Raw genomic sequence first — 24,298 nt, 5'->3', positions numbered from 1 at the left:
TTTTAAATTTTTTTTTTAGAACTCTCACAAGAAATAGTGTCAGCAGTTTCTCTGAGTTGTATACTTACTACAGTCACCATTGGTAGATCAAAAAACACAGAAGTCCTTAAAGTCACAATGGAGGAAGGGGTCAAAACATCCTGTTTAAGCTCATGACATTTTCTATAATCTGTTAGATTAGTATTGATACTTAGAAGATGGGGAGGTGGTTGTCTCTCCCGCTAGACTGAAGGCCACTCAAAGACAGGGTCTATGTCATTCACCTCCAGTTTCCCAGCACCTGGCAAGAATGAATGAATGAATACACACATAAATGAACCCACAAGGAGATCATGAGAAATCTGATCTGATTTCTTACTGAAAGCCACTACACTATGCCTATCTATATAAGGCATAATGGTTTCTGAAGCCACTCTTCCTGGGTTGAAATCTCAGCTTTACCATTTTCTTTTAACATCTTTATTGGAGTATAATTGCTTTACAATGGTGTGTTAGTTTCTGCTTTATAACAAAGTGAATCAGCTATACATATACATATATCCCCATATCTCCTCCCTCTTGCGTCTCCCTCCCACCCTCTCTATCCCACCCCTCTAGGTGGACACAAAGCACCGAGCTGATCTCCCTGTGCTATGCAGCTGCTTCCGACTAGCTATCGATTTTACATTTGGTAGTGTATATATGTCCTACCATTCTCCTAGGGCAAGTTATATCACTTCTCTGTGCTTCAGTATACCCTCCTGGAAGTGGGGGTAATAAAAGATTCTACATCACAAGGTTGCTGCAAGGATTAAGGGAGTTAATACATGTAAAGCACTTAGGACAGTAGCTCACATATAATTACTGCTACACTACTATTAACTATTAGTATTTCGGTCATAAATCTCATCTCTTTCTAGTAATACCGAGGGGTGGTCATGTTCATGTCCTATTATAGGGAGCTCACGATTCCATTAGGCATCCCTTCCTTTTTATGATTCTAATATTTGTTTCTCATATTGAATTGATAACTACATCCATTACAGCTTCCACCCCACTGTTCATGGCTCTAACCTTCTGAGATACATAGAATAAATTCTCTTACATTTGACTGGCCTTCAAATTCAAAACCTGTTCATTGAGCACATATTAGGTTCCAAGTATCAGTTTGAAAATTAAGTAGCCATAAATCTTGACATTAAGTATTTTAAAGTCTAGATAGGAAGGAAGTGGGAAAGGTGATATTTCTGTCTCTCACAGATCTTCTCTTCCTTTGAATCCAAGATCTCCATGATACACAGTTGGCAAGCCAGAATCCAACTTACAAACTTAATATAACTTACAAACATTTTTAAGTTTGAACTTACAAACAATATAAAGGCTACATAATTAAAATTGTGTGATATTAGTATATGAATACACTAACAGATTAATGGAACTAGAATAGAAAATCCAGAAACAGACCCAAATATGTATGGCAATTTAGTCTATGATAAAGGTAGTATTGCAAACCAGTGAGGAAAAGATGTAATTTTAAATAGAAGGTGTTAGGATAACTGGATGGCCATATAGAAAAATAAGACATTGGGCCCATTCCTCACACCATACATCAGGATCAATTCTGAATGATTCAGAGATTAAAATGTAAAAAATACAACCATACAAGTATTAGAAAAAAACATAGGTGAATTTTTCTAGACCCTTATAGTGGGTAAACTTTACTCTGACTAAACTCTGGAAGCAAGAAGGAAAAAGACTTTTGCTTACATTAAAAAAAAAAAAAAAACTTGCATGGCAAAAAAACACCAGAAGAAATATCAAAATACAAGTAACAAAAAGCAAGTAACACACTGAGAGAAAATATTTGCAATGTATATGATAGGTAAAGTATTACCATCCCTAATGTGTAAAGAGACTCTAAAAATAAAGATTAACGATCCTGCAGGAAAATGAGCCAAAGATATGAAAAGCTCATGGAAAAAAGAAATGCAAATGGCCTTAATCACGTGAAAAGCTGTTCAACCTAGGTCTTAATAAGAGAAACGCAAATTAAAACTACTCTAAAAGTCACTTCTCATCTGTCAGATTGGCAACACCCCAAATATTCCACAACATACTTTGTTGGTTGACTGTGAGGAAACAGGCACCTTCATCATTCCTGGTGGGAAAAATACTACCCCTCTGGAAGGATATTTGATGATGTCTAGCAAAATTACACATGCATTTGCCCTTTGACCTCACAATTTCACTTTTAGGAACCTATTCAAACAATAATCCAGAAAAATATGAAAAACTGTATGCACAAGACAATTCATTGTAGCACTATGCCCTCAACAAGAAACTGGTAGAATAAACCATGGAATGTGCATGTATTGGAATACCATGCAGCTATGAAAAAACAATGAGGAACACCCCTATATACTATTATAAAGTAGTCTTCAGAAAAAAATTTATATAATAAAAAAACAAAATAGTGAAAAGTGTGCATAGCATACTACCATTTATCTAAGAAAGAGGAGATGTGAATATATACATATTCCCTTTTATTTTTTTAAAGTGTAAAGTAAAGCAAAATGTTTATGTTAGAGGTAGCAATGAAACAGGATAAAGAGACAGCAAGACATTAAGTACCTTGTGATAAAAGTACGTGCATACTGCCTATGAAATATTCTTGCTACAAAATCGAACCTACATCTCTAGGTCTAACTAGCAATTTAGAAGAAATATACGGAACAGAAGGACATGTTAGATGACATCAGGGGAATGCAATCAGGAAAATCTAGACTGTGGGAGTCTCCACAGGACAAATAACCTGATCTCTTTAAAAATAAATTACGGGCTTCCCTGGTGGCGCAGTGGTTGAGAATCTGCGTGCTAATGCAGGGGACACGGGTTCGAGCCCTGGTCTGGGAAGATCCCACATGCCACGGAGCAGCTGGGCCCGTGAGCCACAATTGCTGAGCCTGCGCGTCTGGAGCCTGTGCCCCGCGACGGGAGGGGCCGCGATAGAGAAAGGCCCGCGCACCGCGATGAAGAGCGGTCCCCGCACCGCGATGAAGAGTGGCCCCCGCTTGCCGCAACTGGAGAAAGCCCTCGCACGAACCGAAGACCCAACACAGTCAAAAATAAATAAATAAATTAAATAAATAAATAAATAAATAAATAAATAAATAAATAAATAAATAAATAAATTACAAGGAGAAAAAAGAGATGGAGAAAGAAATTCAGTAGATTAATAGAGCCTTGCAAGATATATTAATCAATTGGATCTTGATTCAAGAAACAATTGTAGGGGCTTCCCTGGTGGCGCAGTGGTTGAGAATCTGCCTGCCAATGCAGGGGACACGGGTTCGAGCCCTGGTCTGGGAAGATCTCACATGCCGCGGAGCAACTAGGCCCGTGAGCCACAACTACTGAGCCTGCGCGTCTGGAGCCTGTGTTCCGCAACAAGAGAGGCCGCGATAGTGAGAGGCCCGCGCACCACGATGAAGAGTGGCCCCTGCTTGCCGCAACTAGAGAAAGCCCTCGCATAGAAACGAAGACCCAACACAGCCATAAATAAATAAATAAATAAATTTAAAGTCCCAAAAAAAAAAAAAAAAAAAGAAACAATTGTAAAACAAAGTAAAAAAATGTTATGAAAGAATTGGGGGAAATTTGAACACTGATTGAATATTTGATGGTATTAAGGAATTATTTTCAACACTTTTTGGATGGAAATAGTATTGAGACCATGTTTCTTTTAAAAAGTTCTTCTCCATTTTAGATGCATAATGAAAAATTTTTTGATGATATAATGTCTGAGATTTGCTTCAGAATAACTGGAGTTGGGGAGGATTGGGTAGGGACAGAGATTAAAACCAAATTGTCCATGAGTTGACAATGTTAATACTGGGTGATGGATGCAAGGGGATTTATTATACTATTCTCTCTATTTTTGGATATGTTTGAAGTTGTTCATAATAAAGAGGTTATTTTAAAAAATCCCATTTATGATAAAATATTTGGGATATGGAGTACAATATCCTAGATATTATATTACATGTTTTAGAGGACATTTGTACCTAAATTCTAAGGTTCTAAATTCCCTTCCTATATAAGGGACCACATCATGTGTAATACTTGGGCCCATGGAACCTGAAAGGGTCCCTGACCCCTGGCAGCTAAGCATGGGCCTATAATCTAGGTTTAGCCTAGATTAGCTCTAACGCAGTACTTTGAATTTTGGTGACTGTCACCAAGCCCCAAGCAATGGGACTTGCTTATAGTAGGACTACAATACTCCTTACAAATTAAAGCATGCTTAAAAAAATAAAGCACTATATGAAACGTATGGTTTTATATTTATGCAACATATACATCTACATGTATAATAATAATAGATATGATCATGTTTAGTATAGAGCACTTTATAGATTACAAAGTACTTAAATTGGTTTCTTGTTAACTTTGTTGCTAAAATAATGATTTTAATAATAAGATAATAAACCATAGAATGAATTAACTTTTTTGGCCAATATAAACATTTTAAATCGTATAACACTATTAGGATAATAATATCTGGCTTGCCTATAGCACTTGATTGCTGTGTACATTAAATAGGATAACTGTAGGGAAAGAGCTTTGAAAATACAGATGTCAAGAAGCTTACCGCCTATGTTTTCTTCTAGGAGTTTTATGGTTTCAGGTCTTACGCTCACGTCTTTAATCCATTTTGAGTTAATTTTTGTGTATGGTGTTAGATAATGGTCCAGTTTCATTATTTTGCATATGGCTGTCCAGTTTTTCCAATACTATTTATTGAAGAGATCATCTTTTCTCTGTTGTATATTCCTGGCTCATTAGTTGTAAATTAATTGACCATTTATGCATGGGTTTATTTCTGGGATCTCTATTCTGTTCCATTGATCTATGTGTCTGATTTTATGCCAATACCATACTGTTTTGATTTACAATTTTTCTTAAGTGCTATTTTGGTTGCATTTCACATAACGTAATATGTAGTATATTTGTTATCATTCAGTTCAAAATATTTTCAAATTTCTAGTATAATTTCTTCTTTGACCTATGAGTTATTCAGAAATGTTTCACAATTTCCAAAAATATGGCTTCTGCCTATACTTTTTAGTTATGGATTTTCAATTTAATTCCATTGTGGTCGGATAACATGTTTTCTATGACGTTACTCCCTTGAAATTGTTCAATTTCATAGTTGTTAGATGCAGTGTTGTACATATGCCCATTCGATTCAAACTATTAATTATGTTGGTCTATCAATTACTTGCAAAATTTATTAAAATCCTCAACTATATTAGTGGTGATGTTGATGTCTCCTTGAAATTCTATCCACTTTTACTTCATATAAGTTAAAGCTGTGCAATTAGGCACATAAAAACTTATAACTGTTATATATTCCTGATGGGCTTAACATATTATCATCTTGTAGAAATCTTCCTTATTTATCCTAAAGTATTTTGTATTGGTATTTCTTCTAATATTAACATAACTACAGCAACTTTCTTTTGATTGGTATTTACCTGTTATGACTTCTTCCATTCATTTACATCTTAACTTTTCTGTATTATTATATTTCAGGCTTATATTGATAAATAGCCTACAGATAATTTTTAAAATCTAGTCTAAAAATGTTAGCCTTTTAATTTGGCCCATGTAAATTTACCATATTTACTGATATATTTGGATTTATTTCTACCATTTTATATGTTTTTTTCTTGTACCACCTGTTTTATTTTTCTTTCTTACCATTTTCAGATTTCATTTTTCCCCTCTACTACTTTGGAAGTTATACTTTTTATACATATGATTTTCATGGCCCCCCTAGAAATTTTAATATGGTTAATTTATCAGAATTTAAAGTCAACCAGAATCTTTTCCATCTTCATTAATAATATAGGCATTTTAGGGCACTTTATTTACAATCACCTCTCCCAACTTATTTGCAATTGTCATCATACACTGTAGTTTTAATTTGTTTTTATAACCTTGCAATACATTATTTACCATGAATATTTCTTTAGATTTACTCATATATGAGCTAATTATTCTTTTTTTATCTCAGATTTCCTTCTTGGCTCATTTTCCTTATACCTGAAGTATGTCTTTTAAAATTTATTTTACTGAGGATCTGTTAGTAGCAAACTCAGTTTTTGTGTGTCAGAAAATGGCTTTCTTCTTCCCTATTTTTGAAGGATTTTTTAAATTGAGTATACATATAAAAGTTGATATTTTCTCTCAGCATATTGAAGATATTATTTCATGGTCTTCTGGATTCCATTATTGCCATTGGAAAATCCACTGTTATTCTACTTATCATTAAATTTTAGGCTGTCTATCTTTTCTCTCTGACTGCTGTAAGATCTCCTTTGTCTTTGGCTTTCTGTGGTTCCACTATGATATGTCTAAATGTGAATATTTTTGTATTTATCCTGCTTTGGATAGGTTGACTTCCTGAATCTGGGTATTGGTGTCTTTCATCAGTATGAGAACATTTTCAGTCATTATCTATTCAAATATTGCTTTTGTCTAATCCTCTTTCTATCATCTCCATTTGGAATTCTAAGATATTAGACACTCCCTCTCATTTTTACATGTCTCTCAAACTCTTTCTTTCATATTTTTGTCTTTGTCTTCCTGGGGTAATGTTGAATAATTTCTTCAGCTCTATTTTCCAGTTTACTCAATTTTCTTTCCTTTAACAATATCCATCTAGCTGTTTAATCCATCCATTAAGCTTTCAATTCACATTTTTATATTTCTCATGTTTGAAATTCTATTTTTATACTAATATGACTGGTCTTTTTATAGTCCCTTGCTTCTTACTCATAATTTAAATCTCTTTTTATTTATTTAAATATAGTATACAACTTATTTGATATCCTACTTCTGATAGATTCAAAACTTGAAGACTTTGTAGATCAAATTTGGCTATCTAATGCTTTTGCTGGTGTTTGCTCTTGGTTCTTTCTTTTCCCCTTGTCTGTTTCATGATTTAAAAAAAAAAACAAAAAACTGAACTCACATTCCTTGGAACTCTAGCTGTGAGAAGTTTTGTGGCCTGGGTTAAAGGCGTCTTTCCCAGAGAGAATTCATGTACACTTCTGCAGATGCCTAAGGACTTCTAACAACTTTAAGTTAAATTCTCTTCTTGAGATTTTCTGAACCATAAAGTATTTTGATTTTGAATGATAGATCCAAGGGAGGGATTCACAGAAGAGCATTTTTCCTTTCTTCCTAGCACAAGATTGAGACAGGCAATTTTCACTCTAATGACAAAAATGTGGGTGGGAGTATTTCTAGCCCATCTTTATACTCAGATAATGGGCCTTTGCAGTTCCAGCGTTATGGGAGGTAAAGGATAGGTAATATTTTCCTAGATTCTTAATGTTGGTCAAGCCTTAGGCTTTGTATCCTGTCCTCTGTATACTCCATGAAACTGGGAAATCATAAACTTCAAATCATCACGTCCTTCAAATATAATGGACTCAGGCTTTCTCTGATTCCTACTTTCACTTAGGTTTTGGTGTCTGTATTGATTTCCTTGGGTTGTTATAACAAAGCACAGCAAACTGGATCACCTAAAACTACAAAAAATGTATTCTCTCACAGTTCTAAAGGCAGAAGTCTGAAATCAAGTATCTATAGGCCATGCTCTCCCCAAAGCCTCTAGGGGAGGATCCTTCCTTGCCTCTTCCAGCTTCTGGTAGCCCCAGGCATTCCGTGGCTTGTGGCATCATAACTCCAATCTCTGTCTCCATCTTCACATGATTATCTTCCCTCTGTGTCTGTCTGTGCCCAGATTTTCCTTCTCTTATAAGGACACTAGTTATATTGGATTAGGGCCCACCCTAATGCAGTATGACCTCATCTTAACCTGATTATATCTGCAAAGATCCTATTTCCAAATAAGATCATATTCACAGGCACAGGGGGTTAGAATTTCAACATATTTTAAAGGGGACTCAATTGAACAGATAACAGTTTCTAACAACTTCTTAATTCCTTGCCAGCTCTTGAATACTTTCTTACATATTCTAGTATTTTATAGCCATCATCTGTATAATCTGTCTCCTATTCAATGTCAGCTCTTACTTCTATCGCTTTTCATTCTGCTTGCCCATAGCAGTTCTTCTTTTTCCCACTGAGTTGTGGACTTATAAACTGGGGGGAAAAAAGGCTTATTAGAATTGAGAGCAAAATAAGAATAAGGCTTTAAATGAGGACTCAGTAGACACGACTGTGAGTAAAGTAGAAGAAAATTACTGCATGGACATTGTAATACTCTTTTGGGAATGCTCAAAGGACTTTTATCCCTAGGTCACTGTGGTATATCTAGCTAGCTAGGCTTTTGAATCATAAAGATCTGGGGTTGAATCTTTTCTCTATCTCTTTTTTTTTTTTTTTTAATTTTACTTATTTATTTATGGCTGTGTTGGGTCTTCGTTTCTGTGCGAGGGCTCTCTCTAGTTGTGGCAAGCGGAGGCCACTCTTCATCGCGGTGCGCGGGCCTTTCACTATCACGGCCTCTCCTGTTGCGGAGCACAGGCTCCAGACGCGCAGGCTCAGCAATTGTGGCTCACGGGCCCAGTCGCTCCGTGGCATGTGGGATCCTCCCCGACCAGGGCTCGAACTCGTGTCCCCTGCATTGACAGGCAGACTCTCAACCACTGCGCCACCAAGGAAGCCCTTCTCTATCTCTTTTAAGTCATATGACCTTGAGAACTTATTATGTAAGCTCTTCATTTCACAATTTTCTCATCTGAAAAAAGGAGTATTATGATAACAGCTACTTTTTAGGGTGTTTTGTAGATGGATTATGTAAGTAAAGTGCCAGAGCAGGTAATGAATAATTGTGCAAACAGCTCTATTTCTGTGTTCCAAACGGGTAAGGACTTTGAATAAGTTGCCTCTGAGTAAATGAGGGGAGGAAAGCAATGTCTCTCATTTTTACATATAATCCTGGGGAGTAATTGAAGGGAGATCCTAAATGGGGAAAGTAAGGCACTGAGATGTTAAACTCATAAACGTGAAAGAAAAACACTAATAACCACACAAAATGTGAACATCTATTTTGAAGATGGCTGGAGGTTCTGTATCCCTTTAGCGGGGACCTGGAATTGAAATTCAGATTAACTAGCCCCTCCTTCTGTCCTCAGCTCTGCCAGCCAACAAGTTGTTGGGTCCCTGCTTTAAAAGCCACCTTTCCTTCAACTCCATGATACTTCACCTCTGTCAAATGGGAGGGGAGAGACAGAGAAAAAAAAGCCAGGCAACATTTTATACTGTATTTTACACCCCAAGCATCAAACCCCCAAATTTTAAACAAGTATTTGAAAGCCTCACCCAGGCCCACACTCCAGAGCAGCTTTATAATCTAGACAAGGAAAAGCCAGTAGTCTCCCACCACTCCGTGATTGACTCACATACGTGCTGGAAGCACAGTTCACAAATCTAATTCCTTTCTCCATTCCTGGACATTTTTACCCAGAGAACATAAGTGACTAGAGGCGGTCCTGCCCGCTCAGCCAATTCCCAGCAGCAGCTCCTAGTAAAAAATATTATATCTGGGGGCAAGCATTTATCCAGGAATGTGCGGAAATGAGATGGTGAGGACGCAAATGGTGAATAAATGACCAGTGTAGGGAGAGCGGAGAAGTGAGGGTGATTATGCAGGCTCTGTCCTCTATGAATATATTAGCTCCCCAATAAGCCCATGCATCCTGACTGTCTCCAAAGAGATTTCTCTGGGTTTCAGTGAATACAGGTGTCTGGAAGTGTTTCCTAAGCTCGGCTTCAGGCAAGCTGCTCCTGCCGCCAGACCTCAAAGCCCTAGTATTAAGTCTGGGTGACGAGTCAGGCCCACACTGCCTGCCAGGCTACTGGAGGTATTGTGAGATGCTCATGGGAGGTGCCCAGTCTCCCCTCAGGGCAGGGCGAGGACTGTCCAGGGCCAGCTGACTGCCCAGTGGGTTGGAGATAGGAGGTAAGGAGGGTGTATTCAAGCTGGAGTCCTTGAGAAGACACCAAAGATTAGGAACAAGAGACGCCAGATACAGACACTAAGGCCAAAGGGGCAAGAATGGGGGTCACTAGTGGGAACCAGGCAGATACCGGGTGGACTGCATGGAGGGCAGGCAGCGAGGGGGAACATCTCAGATGATTGCCATGAACACCGGCAGGTACAAGGGCTGGCGAGCCTGTAGCGCATGGTGTGCCAGGCTGCTTAGAGAGCCCTGTGGAGAGGACAGTGGGGGCCATTGTGAGGACAAGCACAGCTTGCATGCTGGTTTTTCCATGAGGCTAGGACCACAGCCTAGACAAAGGGGTGGGCTTCCCTGTAGTGGACGAGGTCCTTCCTTGTATCCATGATCACATTTCTGTCACCTGCCAAGGGACCTAATGTGTCCCTCAGTCATGGGGATGGGGCTCATTTGGGAGCTGTCTTTTCATGGGCCCAGGGAAAGGGGCCAAAGCCTTGGAAATGTTCCTGTAGGATGAGAAATTAAATTGTACCTGGTGTGGATTCACACCGCACGTTGATAACTGCAAAGGGCCCTGCACCTTGGGGCAGGATGGCGGATATCTCTGGAAAGTGGTGTGAGGCATGTACGGGCCTGAGGGTCTGACCAACACGTGGTGGGTCAGAAACCCACATGGAGTGAGCCTGGCTGTGTTTTGCTGTTTATTCCCCATGAGTTTATTTCTCTGTTGCCCTCTCTTGACAAAGTCTTTAGGAAGGTTCTGTTGGCCACTGTGGAGGAGATGGAGAATAACAGAGTGAGAAATTCCAAAGGGAGGTGACAGTATAAGGAAGCGACTCTGAGGGTCCCTCCTGTTCAGCAGCCCCTTCCTGGAGCACCCCTTTGCTCACCCCTGAGAAGTCTGTGTTTGATTTTAGCCAAGATGTCACCCTTGATTTGGGAGCTCAACTCTCCCATGTCCCCACCCCAGCCAAAGTAGTTTCTGATGTTCTTTTTTTCCTGAAAATTCTATAGGTCCCAACCTGTGTCTCTATCCCATCCCCACCAGCCCTGATCACATACACATGGACCAAGCTTAGGGACTGGATGTCCAGAATCAGTCCACCACCCTCAACCCTGAGCCCCATTTCTCCACTCCTGGACTCGTTCACCCTCTGGAGAGCTGAGCCAAGCCCCACGGGTGAGGAACCCTGCTCACCCTGATCCCCAGCTCGACGTTCTCGCCTCCATAGACCTCCATGCCTTCATCCAGTAAGCCGATCTCCTGGAAGTACTGCCGGTCCACAATGAAGCAGCCAATGAGGGCAGGGCTCCTGCAGGGCATGGGGAGATGGCCAGTGGTCAGCAGAGGGGCTGTCTCATGGGGGCCGCCAGAGCCATAACAGCAGTGCTGCCTTCCTGCCAGGAGGATCTGGTCCTCTCCCTTCGTTTGCTGCCAGAACTGGTGTGGGCCTTGCTCTCCGAGTGGCCCTCCTGGGTCCACCCTCACCAGCTATTCCAGGGAGGTTGTTTCATCAGGGCAGTGGGAGACAGCTTGTGTCCTGGGACCAGCCATCACTTCTGGTGGTGCTTGCATGTATGTTAGCCCAGAGAAGTAGTGCTCAGCCTACCAGTCTAGACTGCATGACTGTATCTCGGGCTGCCCTGATCCCTGCACTCTGAACTGCATAGCCAGTTTTCGTTTCTACCTGGGCACCCACACCAACTTTCCCACCCTTCACCTTGGTCCCTTTAGAGAGATGAGTTGGGGCTTTGGATAGCATGGTAAATCATTTGGATTTTATCTGTAGGTAAATGAGTGTCAAAGAAGAATTTTAAGCAGACAGTGGTATAAGCAGATCTGTGTTTGGAAAAAGAATATTCAGGCAGCTGTAGGGTGATTGATTGGAGGAGATTGGGTAGAAATCAAGGAATCCAGTTGGGAAGCTTGTTGCTATATCCAGATGGGCAATGATGAAGACCTGGACCAGAGTACCAGGACCGGAGACAGAGATTATTTAAAGACATATTTTGAGGTAAAAGCAGCAGAACTTTGAAACAGATGAACTATGAAGATGAGAGAGGGGGAGGAATCTGGATGCCAGCTGGCGTTCTGCTTTGGTGATGGTGGAGTGGGGACCACCCATCAATAGGGGGGATAGAGAAGAAGCTGGTTTCAGAAGGAAGAGGGAGGCCATGCTGGGAAAACTGATCTTAAAGTGACTGTGGGTCAATAGGGGGAGATATCTAACAGGCAGGGCCTAGCTAGCTGGTCTGGGTTGGAATTCAATAGGGGTCTTAGGCTGGAGCAACACGTCAACAGCTTGTGGGTCCAGAAGTGGAAGGCCTTTCCTTAGCGAGTGTGAGCGCGGGATTCATGGCTGTGTACAGACACCCGATGCAGAACGCCACAAGGAGAGATTCACGTTAGGTGAATCAGCACGAGCGCATGTGGGCTGCTTCTCTGCTGAGAGCATCATCTTACACAAATTACTTTGAATTGTTCCACTGCACGCTGCTATCGCTTCTAGCCCTTGCGTAGCATTTTATCAGCTGGTGGCTGAGGAATTGGAGGGGAAGAGAAAGAAAGGGAGAAATGAAGAATCCTTAGTGTTGAGAAAACTGTCACTCAAATGCAAATGGACCCATCTTCGAAACTGGAATCTCATCAAGGTGGAGAAACAGCTATTTTGCAGGCCATTTCTTTGGAGAATGCTGATGCAGGAGGCTGCTTGGGCAGAGACTGGTGCCTTGGGGTCCCTGCCCCTCCTGCTTTCAAATTACAGCCTTTTATTCTGAATGGCCTCAGCTTCCACAGACCGCAGGCATCCAGGACAGTCAATCCACCTCAAGCCACCGCTCTTTTAGGCTGAGTTCCTACTCTGGTGGGGGTACGTGTGACCTGGCTTTAGAGGTGAGTGCTAGGGGAAAGGTTCCCCATTCTGCCTGTACATCTCTGAAAGAAGTTCCCTAGACTCTCTGAGCCTCTGATTCCAGATCTATGAAATAGAATCAACTATAACCTCACAAGGGTTAAATTAAATAATGTAAAGTACTTGAAAACCTCTGGGACATAATTGGTACTCAGAAGGTCATTTTAAAAGATGCACTTGCACACTGAAGAAGCCCAGAGAATCCCCCCTCTAAATGCATGGTGGTTTTAAAACATCAGCCTTGCAGAGTGGACTCTCAGCCTTTTCCTCGATGTTACTGAAATGTGTGTTTTTTGTTTTGTTTTGTTCTGTTTAACATCTTTATTGGAGTACAATTGCTTTACCATGGTGTGTTAGTTTCTGCTTTATAACAAAGTGAATCAGTTATACATATACATATATCCCCATATCTCAAATGTTGAGCAGGGCAGGGCATTCCGGGATACAGAGTAGGGGGCCTTCCCTAAACGGCCAGACCCAGTCAGGGAAAGAACAGAATCTAAAACAGTACCCGAGAAGAGCACAGGCCCCTTCAGTCTTCATACTTATTAACTGGTTAGGGTATTAAGTGGACCTACTCAGCCTGAAAGTATTTCTGATTTATATCTTGCCTCATTCCCAAAAGCGTTAGAAATAGCTTACAAGAGAATGTAAAATACATTGAAAAAAATAGATAAATGTCTGAAAAGACTAAAATTCCACCAAAAATTAGAGGCTGGTTAGAATGCATGTGTCTTCTTTCATGATTCTTAAAGTAGACCCACAAAGTTGATCCTGAGCTTCCTGGTGGCCAAGGTGAAAATGAACACACATGGTCTTAGAAGTAAGATTTAAAGTTCCCATGTAGAAATGTCATACTAATTCTTCAGGAATAGCAAGCCTTTCAGTTTGAAAGAAATGTCTCATGTCAGTCTTCTTAAAGGGGTCACTTTGGGATGTAGTGGACAACAATCTTAAAGCCACCCCTTTAGAACGCAACAGAAGATATCTCTGGGCTCTTTTTATAGCTTACATCATGTGGGGGTAAAGCACTAAAGCACAGCTCCAAGGTGGGCAAGATACACTTGTATAACCCAAGCTTTCTGTGGGGCTGTCTTCATCTAGGTATAAACCAAGAACGTTCTTTCAAAATCTTCCATTAATATAATTTCTCTCGGTTAGGATTTTGATAAAAATTAGGTGATGGAATATTTGAGGCTGAGATGATATTCTCCGTCAAGGACCTAGAATGTGGGTTTACTGATTAAGTCCAGGCTGATACGTTTAGCGATGCCCAGAACAGAAGCAGCTAATACCAGTGCAGTCTTCTGCAAGACCGCTCATTGTGTTATGGCATATTTCCCTCCAATAGCAGTCAACAGACCTGGGGGTAGAATTCAGCCACACCAGTTCCGAGCTCAACAGTGGGCGCCTAGGAGGATGACCCTAGGTACGGAATCTAGCTGATCTGGGTTTGGATGCTGGCTGCCCTGGCTGGAATCTTTGGCAGGGTCATTCCCCTTTGTCAGTCTTGCTTTCCTCATCTTGTAAAACGGGAATGACACAGTGAGCTGTCATCGGGTTATGAGGAAGAGCAGATGAGATCATGTGTGTAAAAGGCCCTTGTACACAGCGACCTCCCAGCAAATATTTAACAACATAAGTGTGGCAGAGGCCTAACAGACAGGTGACAGAGACAACCGCAGGAAAGCTAGGCGGGGTTCTCTTCCATCCTGTTGTAAACATGAATACAGTTTTTTTCTTCTGGCAAGGAAAAATGCCATCTTAGATAGTAATCTCTCACTTTCAATTAAATTTTTTCATAATCTTTCTCCCTCACGTAATACAAAGCAACAACAGTTTCTAATCTCCTCTTTCATTCCAGGAACTGTCCCCTAGGCCACTTTCTGATGCCATCTGTGTGTTTAACGGTCAGGACTTTGCAGGGTGCATAAAGGCACCTGATCTGTGATTAACCAGATAGAAATAAGGGCTGGCAGGGATGGTTGTTTCAGGAGTCCTGACCCATAAAATATAGGCCACACAGAGGAGTCACTTGGGTGTCTCTGAAGGCAGCAGCGAAGGCAGAAAGAGTGTGGGATCTTTGAATGGCAGTTTGAAGCCACTTTTGTCTGAGTCCTACAGGATAAGCTCAAACATCAGCCAGAGGCGTGCACGGTGCCGGGGCGTCTGGTCTTGCCTCTCTGACCCTCGGGCCTCATTGCCTGGGGCTCCCCCCTCACTGCCCTCCTTCCTTCCGGTCCCTTTGAACTTCCTCTGTGTCCATGAACTCACTCTTCTCCTTTGAATATGAGTGTCCCTGCCCCAACCTCGCAATCTCCTACTTGCCCTTAAAAAAAAACAAGTGCGAATGCTACACGCTCCGAAAAGAGTTCTCCCCAATTTCCATGCACTTTCCACCAGCATGGGGGATAATTTGTTATTCCACTTATTTTATTCCAATTATTTTCTCTGCTTTCACTAGACTCCAGGCTTTTGGGGGCAGGAATCGAGTCTTGATGACTCTGTATCCCCAGCACAGCAGTTGGCGCCCAGCAAGTGTCCCAGAGCGATGTGCTGAAATGAGTAACCCTGAGGCTCTGAATGGATTCTGGGTGCCACAGCTCTTTTCAAAGGGATCGTCAAAGGCTGTAAGCTGTGACTGAAGGTCACTTGTCGATGCGGCTGGAGTTTGGGAAACAAGGGTCAGGCTGGGAGTGGAGCCCTTGCCTGGAAGACAAGACAGAGAGACCCCAGGTAAGAATGCTTTACCTGATTGGGGCCGTGGAGTTCTCCAGTTTCCACCAGGCCTTAGGGGGGTTTAGGTAGCGGCACCACAGCTCCCAGTCAAAGCCCTGAGCGGCCAGCGGGTACTCTTCTATCTCAAAGTTGTCGTATTTGATGTTGTCAAAGGATGGCGAGATGATCCGTTTCCGGTTCTCCTTAATGCGGGTGAGCACGGGTTCAGCCCTGGGCAGGGGGGAGGGAGAGAGGGGAGACGGGCACCTTCTAAAGCTCCTTCCCCCACAGAAGGAGGAAGGAACTCCTGGCCGTCTCCTCCAGGGGAGAGCTGCTCTGCCTCCTGGGAAAGAGTTCCTGTTTGGTCTCCCACCCCCATACTTCCGGGCTAGCAAGAAGCCTGACCCCTCCTTCAGCATGTCCCAGGCTGAGCTGACAGATTCTTAATGCCTCAGATCCTGGTGTCTGCTTGATTTCCTTTTTTCCATTAGAAAAAAAAGAAATCAAGACTTAAGAAAGAAGAAAGGAACAGATCTGAGGTTCCATGGGAAGCTTTCAACTTGGGCTTTGATTTTGCTAAAATGCAGTGCATCAACCAGGAGGAAAAGGCAGATGAGGATGGCAGAGACACAGAGGTGAGAACAAACCTACTTCCACCCATCGTGTGATGCTGCTTCGGTCCTTCCAGACAAGACATCCGCACCCCACGTGTCCCCACTGCCCAAGGAGAGGTGGGGGGGGGGGTCTGGCTTCCACGGAGCCTGGAACCCCTGTGGGCACCAGGCGAGTAAAATGTTTGCAGATGGGAATGATAAGCTTCTCATTAAAAATGCATTTGTTGCACAATTGTTTATTCAAATCAGCTTGAAATAGCAAGTGTCCCTCTCCTCTTCTGGCCATAAATCCAGTGAAAATGCTTTTTAAATAGTCACAAATGGCAAGCAGTGACTTCACCTATAAAAAATGGCTGCATTACAGCCTTAATTCGGGCCTGCTGTGTAAAAGTATGCCTCCACCCGGTCCTGCTTGTGTGCGTGCCTGCTGCCCCTTCCTGCTAAAGGACCCACCTCACCCCACTCCAGGGAGGCAGAGGGTGGCACCTGGAGTCTAGGGGGGACAGCAGACCCCAGTGCCATCATGCATAGTGGTCAGGGTGGTACACTCAGCCATCCCCAGCACCTGGGCCCCCTAGGCCCAGGCTCTCTGCAAAGCCACACACAGTGGTCCATAGAACGTCCTCCAGCCTGCAGGGATGCTGGCGTCAGGTGCCCTGTCCCTGCTTGGCTGAAGCCACTGAGGCCATGCCCCACCCAGCACCTGAGCAGCCCTGGACAGAGAAAGAAAGATTTTCTAAACCTAGTTTTACCAGTAGAAAGAATCTGAGGTTCTGTTCTACCTCTGGCCTGGCATCTGGGGGAGCCCAGGGCACCTGTGACAACGTCAAGTCACCTTGGCTCCCTTTGCCCCCTCGGTCCTCTTCCTGTCTTTGGGGTTGGGCTTCTGCCTTGTGTCTGGTCCAGCTCTCCATTTCCCGGGGGTCGCAGCCTGGTCCTTAGCTGGGCTGGAACTCTCGCTTTGCCCTTAGCATTTACCCCTCTCTCCCATCACGTCTCCTAGAGGACCACACCAGCTTGAGTCACACCTGATGCCACCAACACTTGAGACACTGTGTGTTGACCTGTTGATCCCTGACCCTCCCCTACCTTGAAGGGCCAGCCCTGTGGCCTGGTCACCCATACGCCCAGATCTCTCCTTTCCTCCATCATGACTGAGATCTCAGCAGGCTTTGCACCCATTTGAGCCAAAGTCCCGGGAACACATTGGGACTCATCCTCCTCAGCTCCCGATGGGCACTTACCAGCCCACGTTGAACTCCACGTGGGCATCAAAGAGTGCCACTACGGGGGCAGTGGCGGCCCTCCAACCACTGACCCTGGAGCGGATAAGGCCTTCCTGCTTGCTGTGCCGCACAACCTTGATGAAGCCTGGCTTCTGGCCGTTCACCTTGTCCACGTACTCTGACAGCTTCTCCTTCAGCTCCTCTGTGAGGGAGAAAATGCACCGTTAGCACACTGAGGGCAGGGGCAATCAACACATTCACGCTTTCAGGGTGAGCTGACCCCCAAGGAGAGGCAAGAGGAGCCAGGCCCCTCCCCAGGTCTTCCTTGGCATTTCCCAGCTCAGCTTTGAAGGGAAAAATAGAGGCAAAGGCCCTGAACCAAGATGATGGAGTAGAAGGACGTGCTCTCACTCCCTCTTGTGAGAACACCAGAATCACAACTAGCTGCTGGACAATCATCGACAGGAAGACACTGGAACTCACCAAAAAAGATACCCCACATCCAAAGACAAAGGAGAAGCCACAATGAGATGGTAGGAGGGGTGCAATCACAGTAAAATCAAATCCCATAATGGCTAGGTGGGTGACTCACAGACTGGAGAACACTAATACCACAGAAGTCCACCCACTGGAGTGAAGGTTCTGAGCCCCATGTCAGGCTTCCCAACCTGGGGGTCCGGCAACGGGAGGAGGAATTCCTAGAGAATCAGACCCTGAAGGCTAGTGGGATTTGATTGCAGGACTTCGACAGGACTGGGAGAAACACAGACTCCACTCTTGGAGGGCACACACAAAGTAGTGTGCCCATCGGGACCCAGGGGAAGGAGCAGTGACCCCAGGGGAGACTGAACCAGACCTACCTGCTAGTGTTAGAGGGCCTCCTGCAGAGGCAGGGGGTGGCTGTGGCTCACCGTGGGGACAAGGACACTGGCAGAAGAAGTTCTGGGAAGTACTCCTTGGCGTGAGCTCTCCCAGAGTCGGCCATGAGCCCCACCAAAGAGCCCAGGTAGGCTCCAGTGTTGGGTTGCCTCAGGCCAAACAACCAGAAGGGAGGGAACCCAGCCCCACCCATCAGCAGTCAAGCGGATTAAAGTTTTACTGAGCTCTGCCCACCAGAGCAACAGCCAGCTCTACCCACCACCAGTTCCTCCCATCAGGAAACTTGTACAAGCCTCTTAGATAGCCTCATCCACCAGAGGGCAGACAGCAGAAGCAAGAAGAACTACAATCCTGCTGCCTGTGGAACAAAAACCACATTCACAGGAAGACAGATGATATGAAAAGGCAGAGGGCTATGTACCAGATGAAGGAACAAGATAAAACCCCAGAAAAACAACTAAAGGAAGTGGAGATAGGCAACCTTCCAGAAAAAGAATTCAGAATAATGATAGTGAAGATGATCCAGGACCTCGGAAAAAGAATGGAGGCAAAGATCGAGAAGATGCAAGAAATGTTTAACAAAGACCTAGAAGAATTAAAGAACAAACAAACAGAGATGAACAATACAATAACTGAAATGAAAACTACACTAGAAGGAATCAATAGCAGAAAAACTGAGGCAGAAGAATGGATAAGTGACCTGGAAGACAGAATGCTGGAATTCACTGCTGCAGAACAGAATAAAGAGAAAAGAATGAAAAGAAATGAAGACAGCCTAAGAGACCTCTGGGACAACATTAAACACAACAACATTCGCATTATATGGGTCCCAGAAGGAGAAGAGAGAGAGAAAGCACCCGAGAAAATATTTGAAGAGATTATAGTCGAAAACTTCCCTAACATGGGAAAGGAAATAGCCACCCAAGTCCAGGAAGCGCAGTGAGTCCCATACAGGATAAACCCAAGGAGAAACATGCCTAGACACACAGTAATCAAAGTGGCAAAAATTAAAGACAAAGAAAAATTATTGAAAGCAGCAAGGGAAAGACAACAAATAACATACAAGGGAACTCCCATAAGGTTAACAGCTGATTTCTCAGCAGAAACTCTACAAGCCAGAAGGGAGTGGCATGATATACTTAAAGTGATGAAAAGGAAGAAACTACAGCCAAGATTACTCTACCCGGCAAGGATCTCATTCAGATTCGATGGAGTAATCAAAAGCTTTACAGACAAGCAAAAGCTAAGAGAATTCAGCACCACCAAACCAGCTCTACAACAAATGCTAAAGGAATTTCTCTAAGTGGGAAACACAAGAGAAGAAAAGGACCTACAAAAACAAACCCAAAACAATTAAGAAAATGGTCATAGGAACATACATAGCAATAATTACCTTAAACGTGAATGGATTAAATGCTCAAACCAAAAGACACAGGCTTGTTGAATGGATACAAAAACAAGACCCATCTATATGCTGTCTACAAGAGACCCACTTCAGACCTAGGGACACATGCAGACTGAAAGTGAGGGGATGGAAAAAGATATTCCATGCAAATGGAAATCAAAAGAAAGCTGGAGTAGCAATACTCATATCAGATAAAATAGACTTTAAAATAAAGAATGTTACAAGAGACAGGGAAGGACACTACATGATGATCAAGGGATCAATCCAAGAAGAAGATAGAACAATTATAAATATATATGCACCCAACATAGGAGCACCTCAATACATAAGGCAACTGCTAACAGCTATAAAAGAGGAAATCGACAGTAACACAATAATAGTGGGGGACTTTAACTCCTCACTTACACCAATGGACAGATCATCCAAAATGAAAATAAATAAGGAAACAGAAGCTTTAAATGACACAACAGACCAGATATTTTAAATTGATATTTATAGGACATTCCATCCAAAAACATCAGATTACACTTTCTTCTCAAGTGCGCACAGAACATTCTCCAGGATAGAGCACATCTTGGGACACAAATCAAGCCTCAGTAAATTTAAGAAAATTGAAATCATATCAAGCATCTTTTCTGACCACAACGCTATGAGATTAGAAATCAATTACAGGGAAAAGAACGTAAAAAAACGCGAACACATGGAAACTAAACAATATGTTACTAAATAACCAAGAGATCACTGAAGAAATCAAAGAGGAAATCAAAAAATACCTAGAGACAAATGACAATGAAAACACGATGATCCAAAACCTATGGGATGCAGCAAAAGCAGTTCTAAGAGGGAAGTTTATAGCTATACAAGCCTACGTCAAGAAACAAGAAAAATCTCAAATAAACAATCTAACCTTACACCTAAAGGAACTACAGAAAGAACAAACAAAACCCAAAGTTAGCAGAAGGAAAGAAATCATAAAGACCAGAGTGGAAATAAATGAAATAGAAACAAAGAAAACAATAGCAAAGATCAATAAAACTAAAAGCTTGTTCTTTGAGAAGATAAACAAAATTGATAAACCATTAGCCAGACTCATCAAGAAAAAGAGGGAGAGGACTCAAATCAATAAAAGTAGAAAGGAAAAAGGAGAAGTTACAACAGACACTGCAGAAATACAAAGCATCCTAAGAGACTACTACAAGCAACTCTATGCCAATAAAATGGACAACCTGGAAGAAATGGACAAATTCTTAGAAAAGCACAACCTTCCGAGACTGAACCATGAAGAAATAGAAAATATAAACAGACCCATCACAAGCACTGAAATTGAAACTGTGATTAAAAAATCTTCCAACAAACAAAAGTCCAGGACCAGATGGCTTCACAGGTGAATTCTATCAAACATTTAGAGAAGAGCTAACACCCATCCTTCTCAAACTCTTCCAAAAAACTGCAGAGGAAGGAACACTCCCAAACTCATTCTATGAGGCCACCATCACCCTGATACCAAAACCAGACAAAGATACTACAAAAAAAGAAAATTACAGACCAATATCACTGATGAATATAGATGCAAAAATCCTCAACAAAATACTGGCAAACAGAATCCAACAACACATTAAAAGGATCATACACCACAATCAAGTGGGATTTATCCCAGGGTTGCAAGGATTCTTCAATATACACAAATCAATCAATGTGATACACCATATTAACAAATTGAAGAATAAAAACCATATGATCATCTCAATAGATGCAGAAAAAGCTTTTGACAAAATTCAACACCCATTTATGATAAAAACTCTCCAGAACGTGGGCATAGAGGGAAACTACCTCAACATAATAAAGGCCATATACGACAAACCCACAGCAAACATCATTCTCAATGGTGAAAAACTGAAAGCATTTCCTCTAAGATCAGGAACAAGACAAGGATGTCCACTCTCGCCACTATTATTCAACATAGTTTTGGAAGTCCTAGCCATGGCAATCAGAGAAGAAAAAGAAATAAAAGGAATACAAATTGGAAAAGAAGAAGTAAAACTGTCACTGTTTGCAGATGACATGATACTATACATAGAGAATCCTAAAGATGCCACCAGAAAACTACTAGAGCTAATCAATGAATTTAGTAAAGTTGCAGGATACAAAATTAATGTACAGAAATCTCTTGCATTCCTATACACTAATGATGAAAAATCTGAAAGAGAAATTAAGGAAACACTCCCATTTACCATCGCAACAAAAAGAATAAAATACCTAGGAATAAATCTACCTAGGGAGAAAGAAGACCTGTATGCAGAAAACTATAAGACACTGATGAAAGAAATTAAAGATGATACCAACAGATGGAGATATATACCATGTTCTTGGATTGGAAGAATCAATATTGTGAGAATGACTATACTACCCAAAGCAATCTACAGATTCAATGCAATCCCTATCAAATTACCAATGGCATTTTTTACGGAACTAGAACAAAAAATCTTAAAATTTCCATGGAGACACCAAAGACCCCGAATAGCCAAAGCAGTCTTGAGGGGAAAAATCAGAGCTGGAGGAATCAGACTCCCTGACTTCAGACTATACTACACAGCTACAGTCATCAAGACAATATGGTACTGGCACAAAAACAGAAAGATAGATCAATGGAACAAGATAGAAAGCCCAGAGATAAACCCACACACCTATGGTCAACTAATCTATGACAAAGGAGGCAAGCATATACAATGTAAAAAGACAGTCTCTTCAATAAGTGGTGCTGGGAAAACTGGACAGCTACATGTAAAGGAATGAAATTAGAACACTCCCTGACACCATACACAAAAATAAACTCAAAATGGATTAGAGACCTAAATGTAAGACCAGACACTATAAAACTCTTAGAGGAAAACATAGGAAGAACACTCTTTGCCATAAATCACAGCAAGATCTTTTTTGATCCACCTCCTAGAGAAATGGAAATAAAAACAAAAATAAACAAATGGGACCTCATGAAACTTTAAAGCTTTTGCACAGCAAAGGAAACCATAAACAAGATGAAAAGACAGCCCTCAGAATGGGAGAAAATATTTGCAAACAAATCAATGGACAAAGGATTAATCTCCAAAATATATAAACAGCTCATGCAGCTCAATATTAAAAAAGCAAACAACCCAATCCAAAAATGGGCAGAAGCCCTAAATAGACATTTCTCCAAAGAAGACATACAGATGGCCAAGAAGCACATGAAAAGCTGCTCAACATCACTAATTATTAGAGAAATGCAAATCAAAACTACAATGAGGTATCACCTCACACCAGTTAGAATGGGCATCATCAGAAAATCTACAAACAGCAAATGCTGGAGAGGGTGTGGAGCAAAGGGAACCCTCTTGCACTGCTGGTGGGAATGTAAATGGATACAGCCACTATGGAGAACAGTATGGAGGTTCCTTAAAAAACTAAAAATAGAATTACCATATGAACTAGCAAGCCCACTACTGGGCATATACCCAGAGAAAACCATAATTCAAAAAGACACATGCACCCCAATGTTCATTGCAGCACTATTTACAATAGCCAGGTCATGGAAGCAACCCAAATGCCCACCGACAGACAAATGGATAAAGAAGATGTGGTACATACATATAATGGAATATTACTCAGCCATAAAAAGGAATGAAAGTGGGTCATTTGTTGAGACGTGGATAGATCTAGAGACTGTCATACAGAGTGAAGTAAGTCAGAAAGGGAAAAACAAATATCGTATATTAACACATATATGTGGAACCTAGAAAAATGGTAGAGATGAACCAGTTTTCAGGGCAGAAATTGAGACACAGATGTAGAGAACAAATGTATGGACACCAAGGGGGGAAAGCAGCAGCAGGTGGGGATGGTGGTGTGATGAATTGAGCGATTGGGATTGACATGTATACACTGATGTGTATAAAATTGATGACTAATAAGGACCTGCTGTATAAAAAAATAAATAAAATAAAATTCAAAAATTCAAAAAAAAACAAAAAACAAAATAATAGCTAAGAAATTTGTAGATGTAAAAAAAAAAAAAATAGTGGTAAAAACAGTATTTATTGAGCCCAGCAACACGAAGAGGGTCACGTGCCTCACACACATGGTGCATTTAATCTTCACAACAAGCCCCTGGGAAAATGCAGCTCAGAAGGGTTGATCAATTTGCCCAATGCCATGCAGCTTGTGAGCGGGAGTTCAGTTCAAGCCAATTCTAACGACCTCGAAAGCCCCATTCTTCTCACCTGTTCAGGGACTTCCTTCTTCCTCAGTGCTCTCAACCAGTCTTCCCCTAATCCCCTGAGAAAGCTCCATCTGCAAAGACCATAGCCCGGGACCCACTCCTCGCCTGGACCTCCACCTTTCCAGGAAGTTGATGACCAAGAGCTGTGTCTATGAAAGCGGCTGGCGTTGGTTTGTTGCTGGCTGTCTCTGGGCCTGGCTAAGCATCTGATTCCCTTGCCTCTTCATAACTGGATATGGGGCCTGCAGCAGCGGAACGGGGCCTGAGCCGCCGGATTCACTGTGTTTTCCTTAGCAGCTCAGGCAACACCCT

General features: G+C 42.0%; 1 protein-coding gene across 4 annotated transcripts in view; it reads right to left on the bottom strand.

Moving 5' to 3' along the window:
- The window catches only part of GALNT18 (polypeptide N-acetylgalactosaminyltransferase 18), a 346,389-nt gene that overhangs the window by 86,611 nt on the left and 235,480 nt on the right, over positions 1-24,298 (bottom strand). For all 4 annotated transcript variants that reach the window (XM_007174925.3, XM_057552862.1, XM_057552863.1 and 1 more), the window contains 3 exons: positions 17,466-17,649; positions 15,641-15,838; positions 11,176-11,290 (listed from right to left, as the gene is read on the bottom strand). In XM_007174925.3, the coding sequence (XP_007174987.2) occupies positions 11,176-11,290; positions 15,641-15,838; positions 17,466-17,649 (497 nt within the window). The remainder of the gene's footprint in view (positions 1-11,175; positions 11,291-15,640; positions 15,839-17,465; positions 17,650-24,298) is intronic.

This window comes from Balaenoptera acutorostrata, chromosome 9 (assembly GCF_949987535.1).
Source record: "Balaenoptera acutorostrata chromosome 9, mBalAcu1.1, whole genome shotgun sequence".
Classification (NCBI taxonomy): Eukaryota; Metazoa; Chordata; class Mammalia; order Artiodactyla; family Balaenopteridae; genus Balaenoptera; species Balaenoptera acutorostrata.
This window is presented reverse-complemented; position numbering and strand designations above follow the sequence as displayed.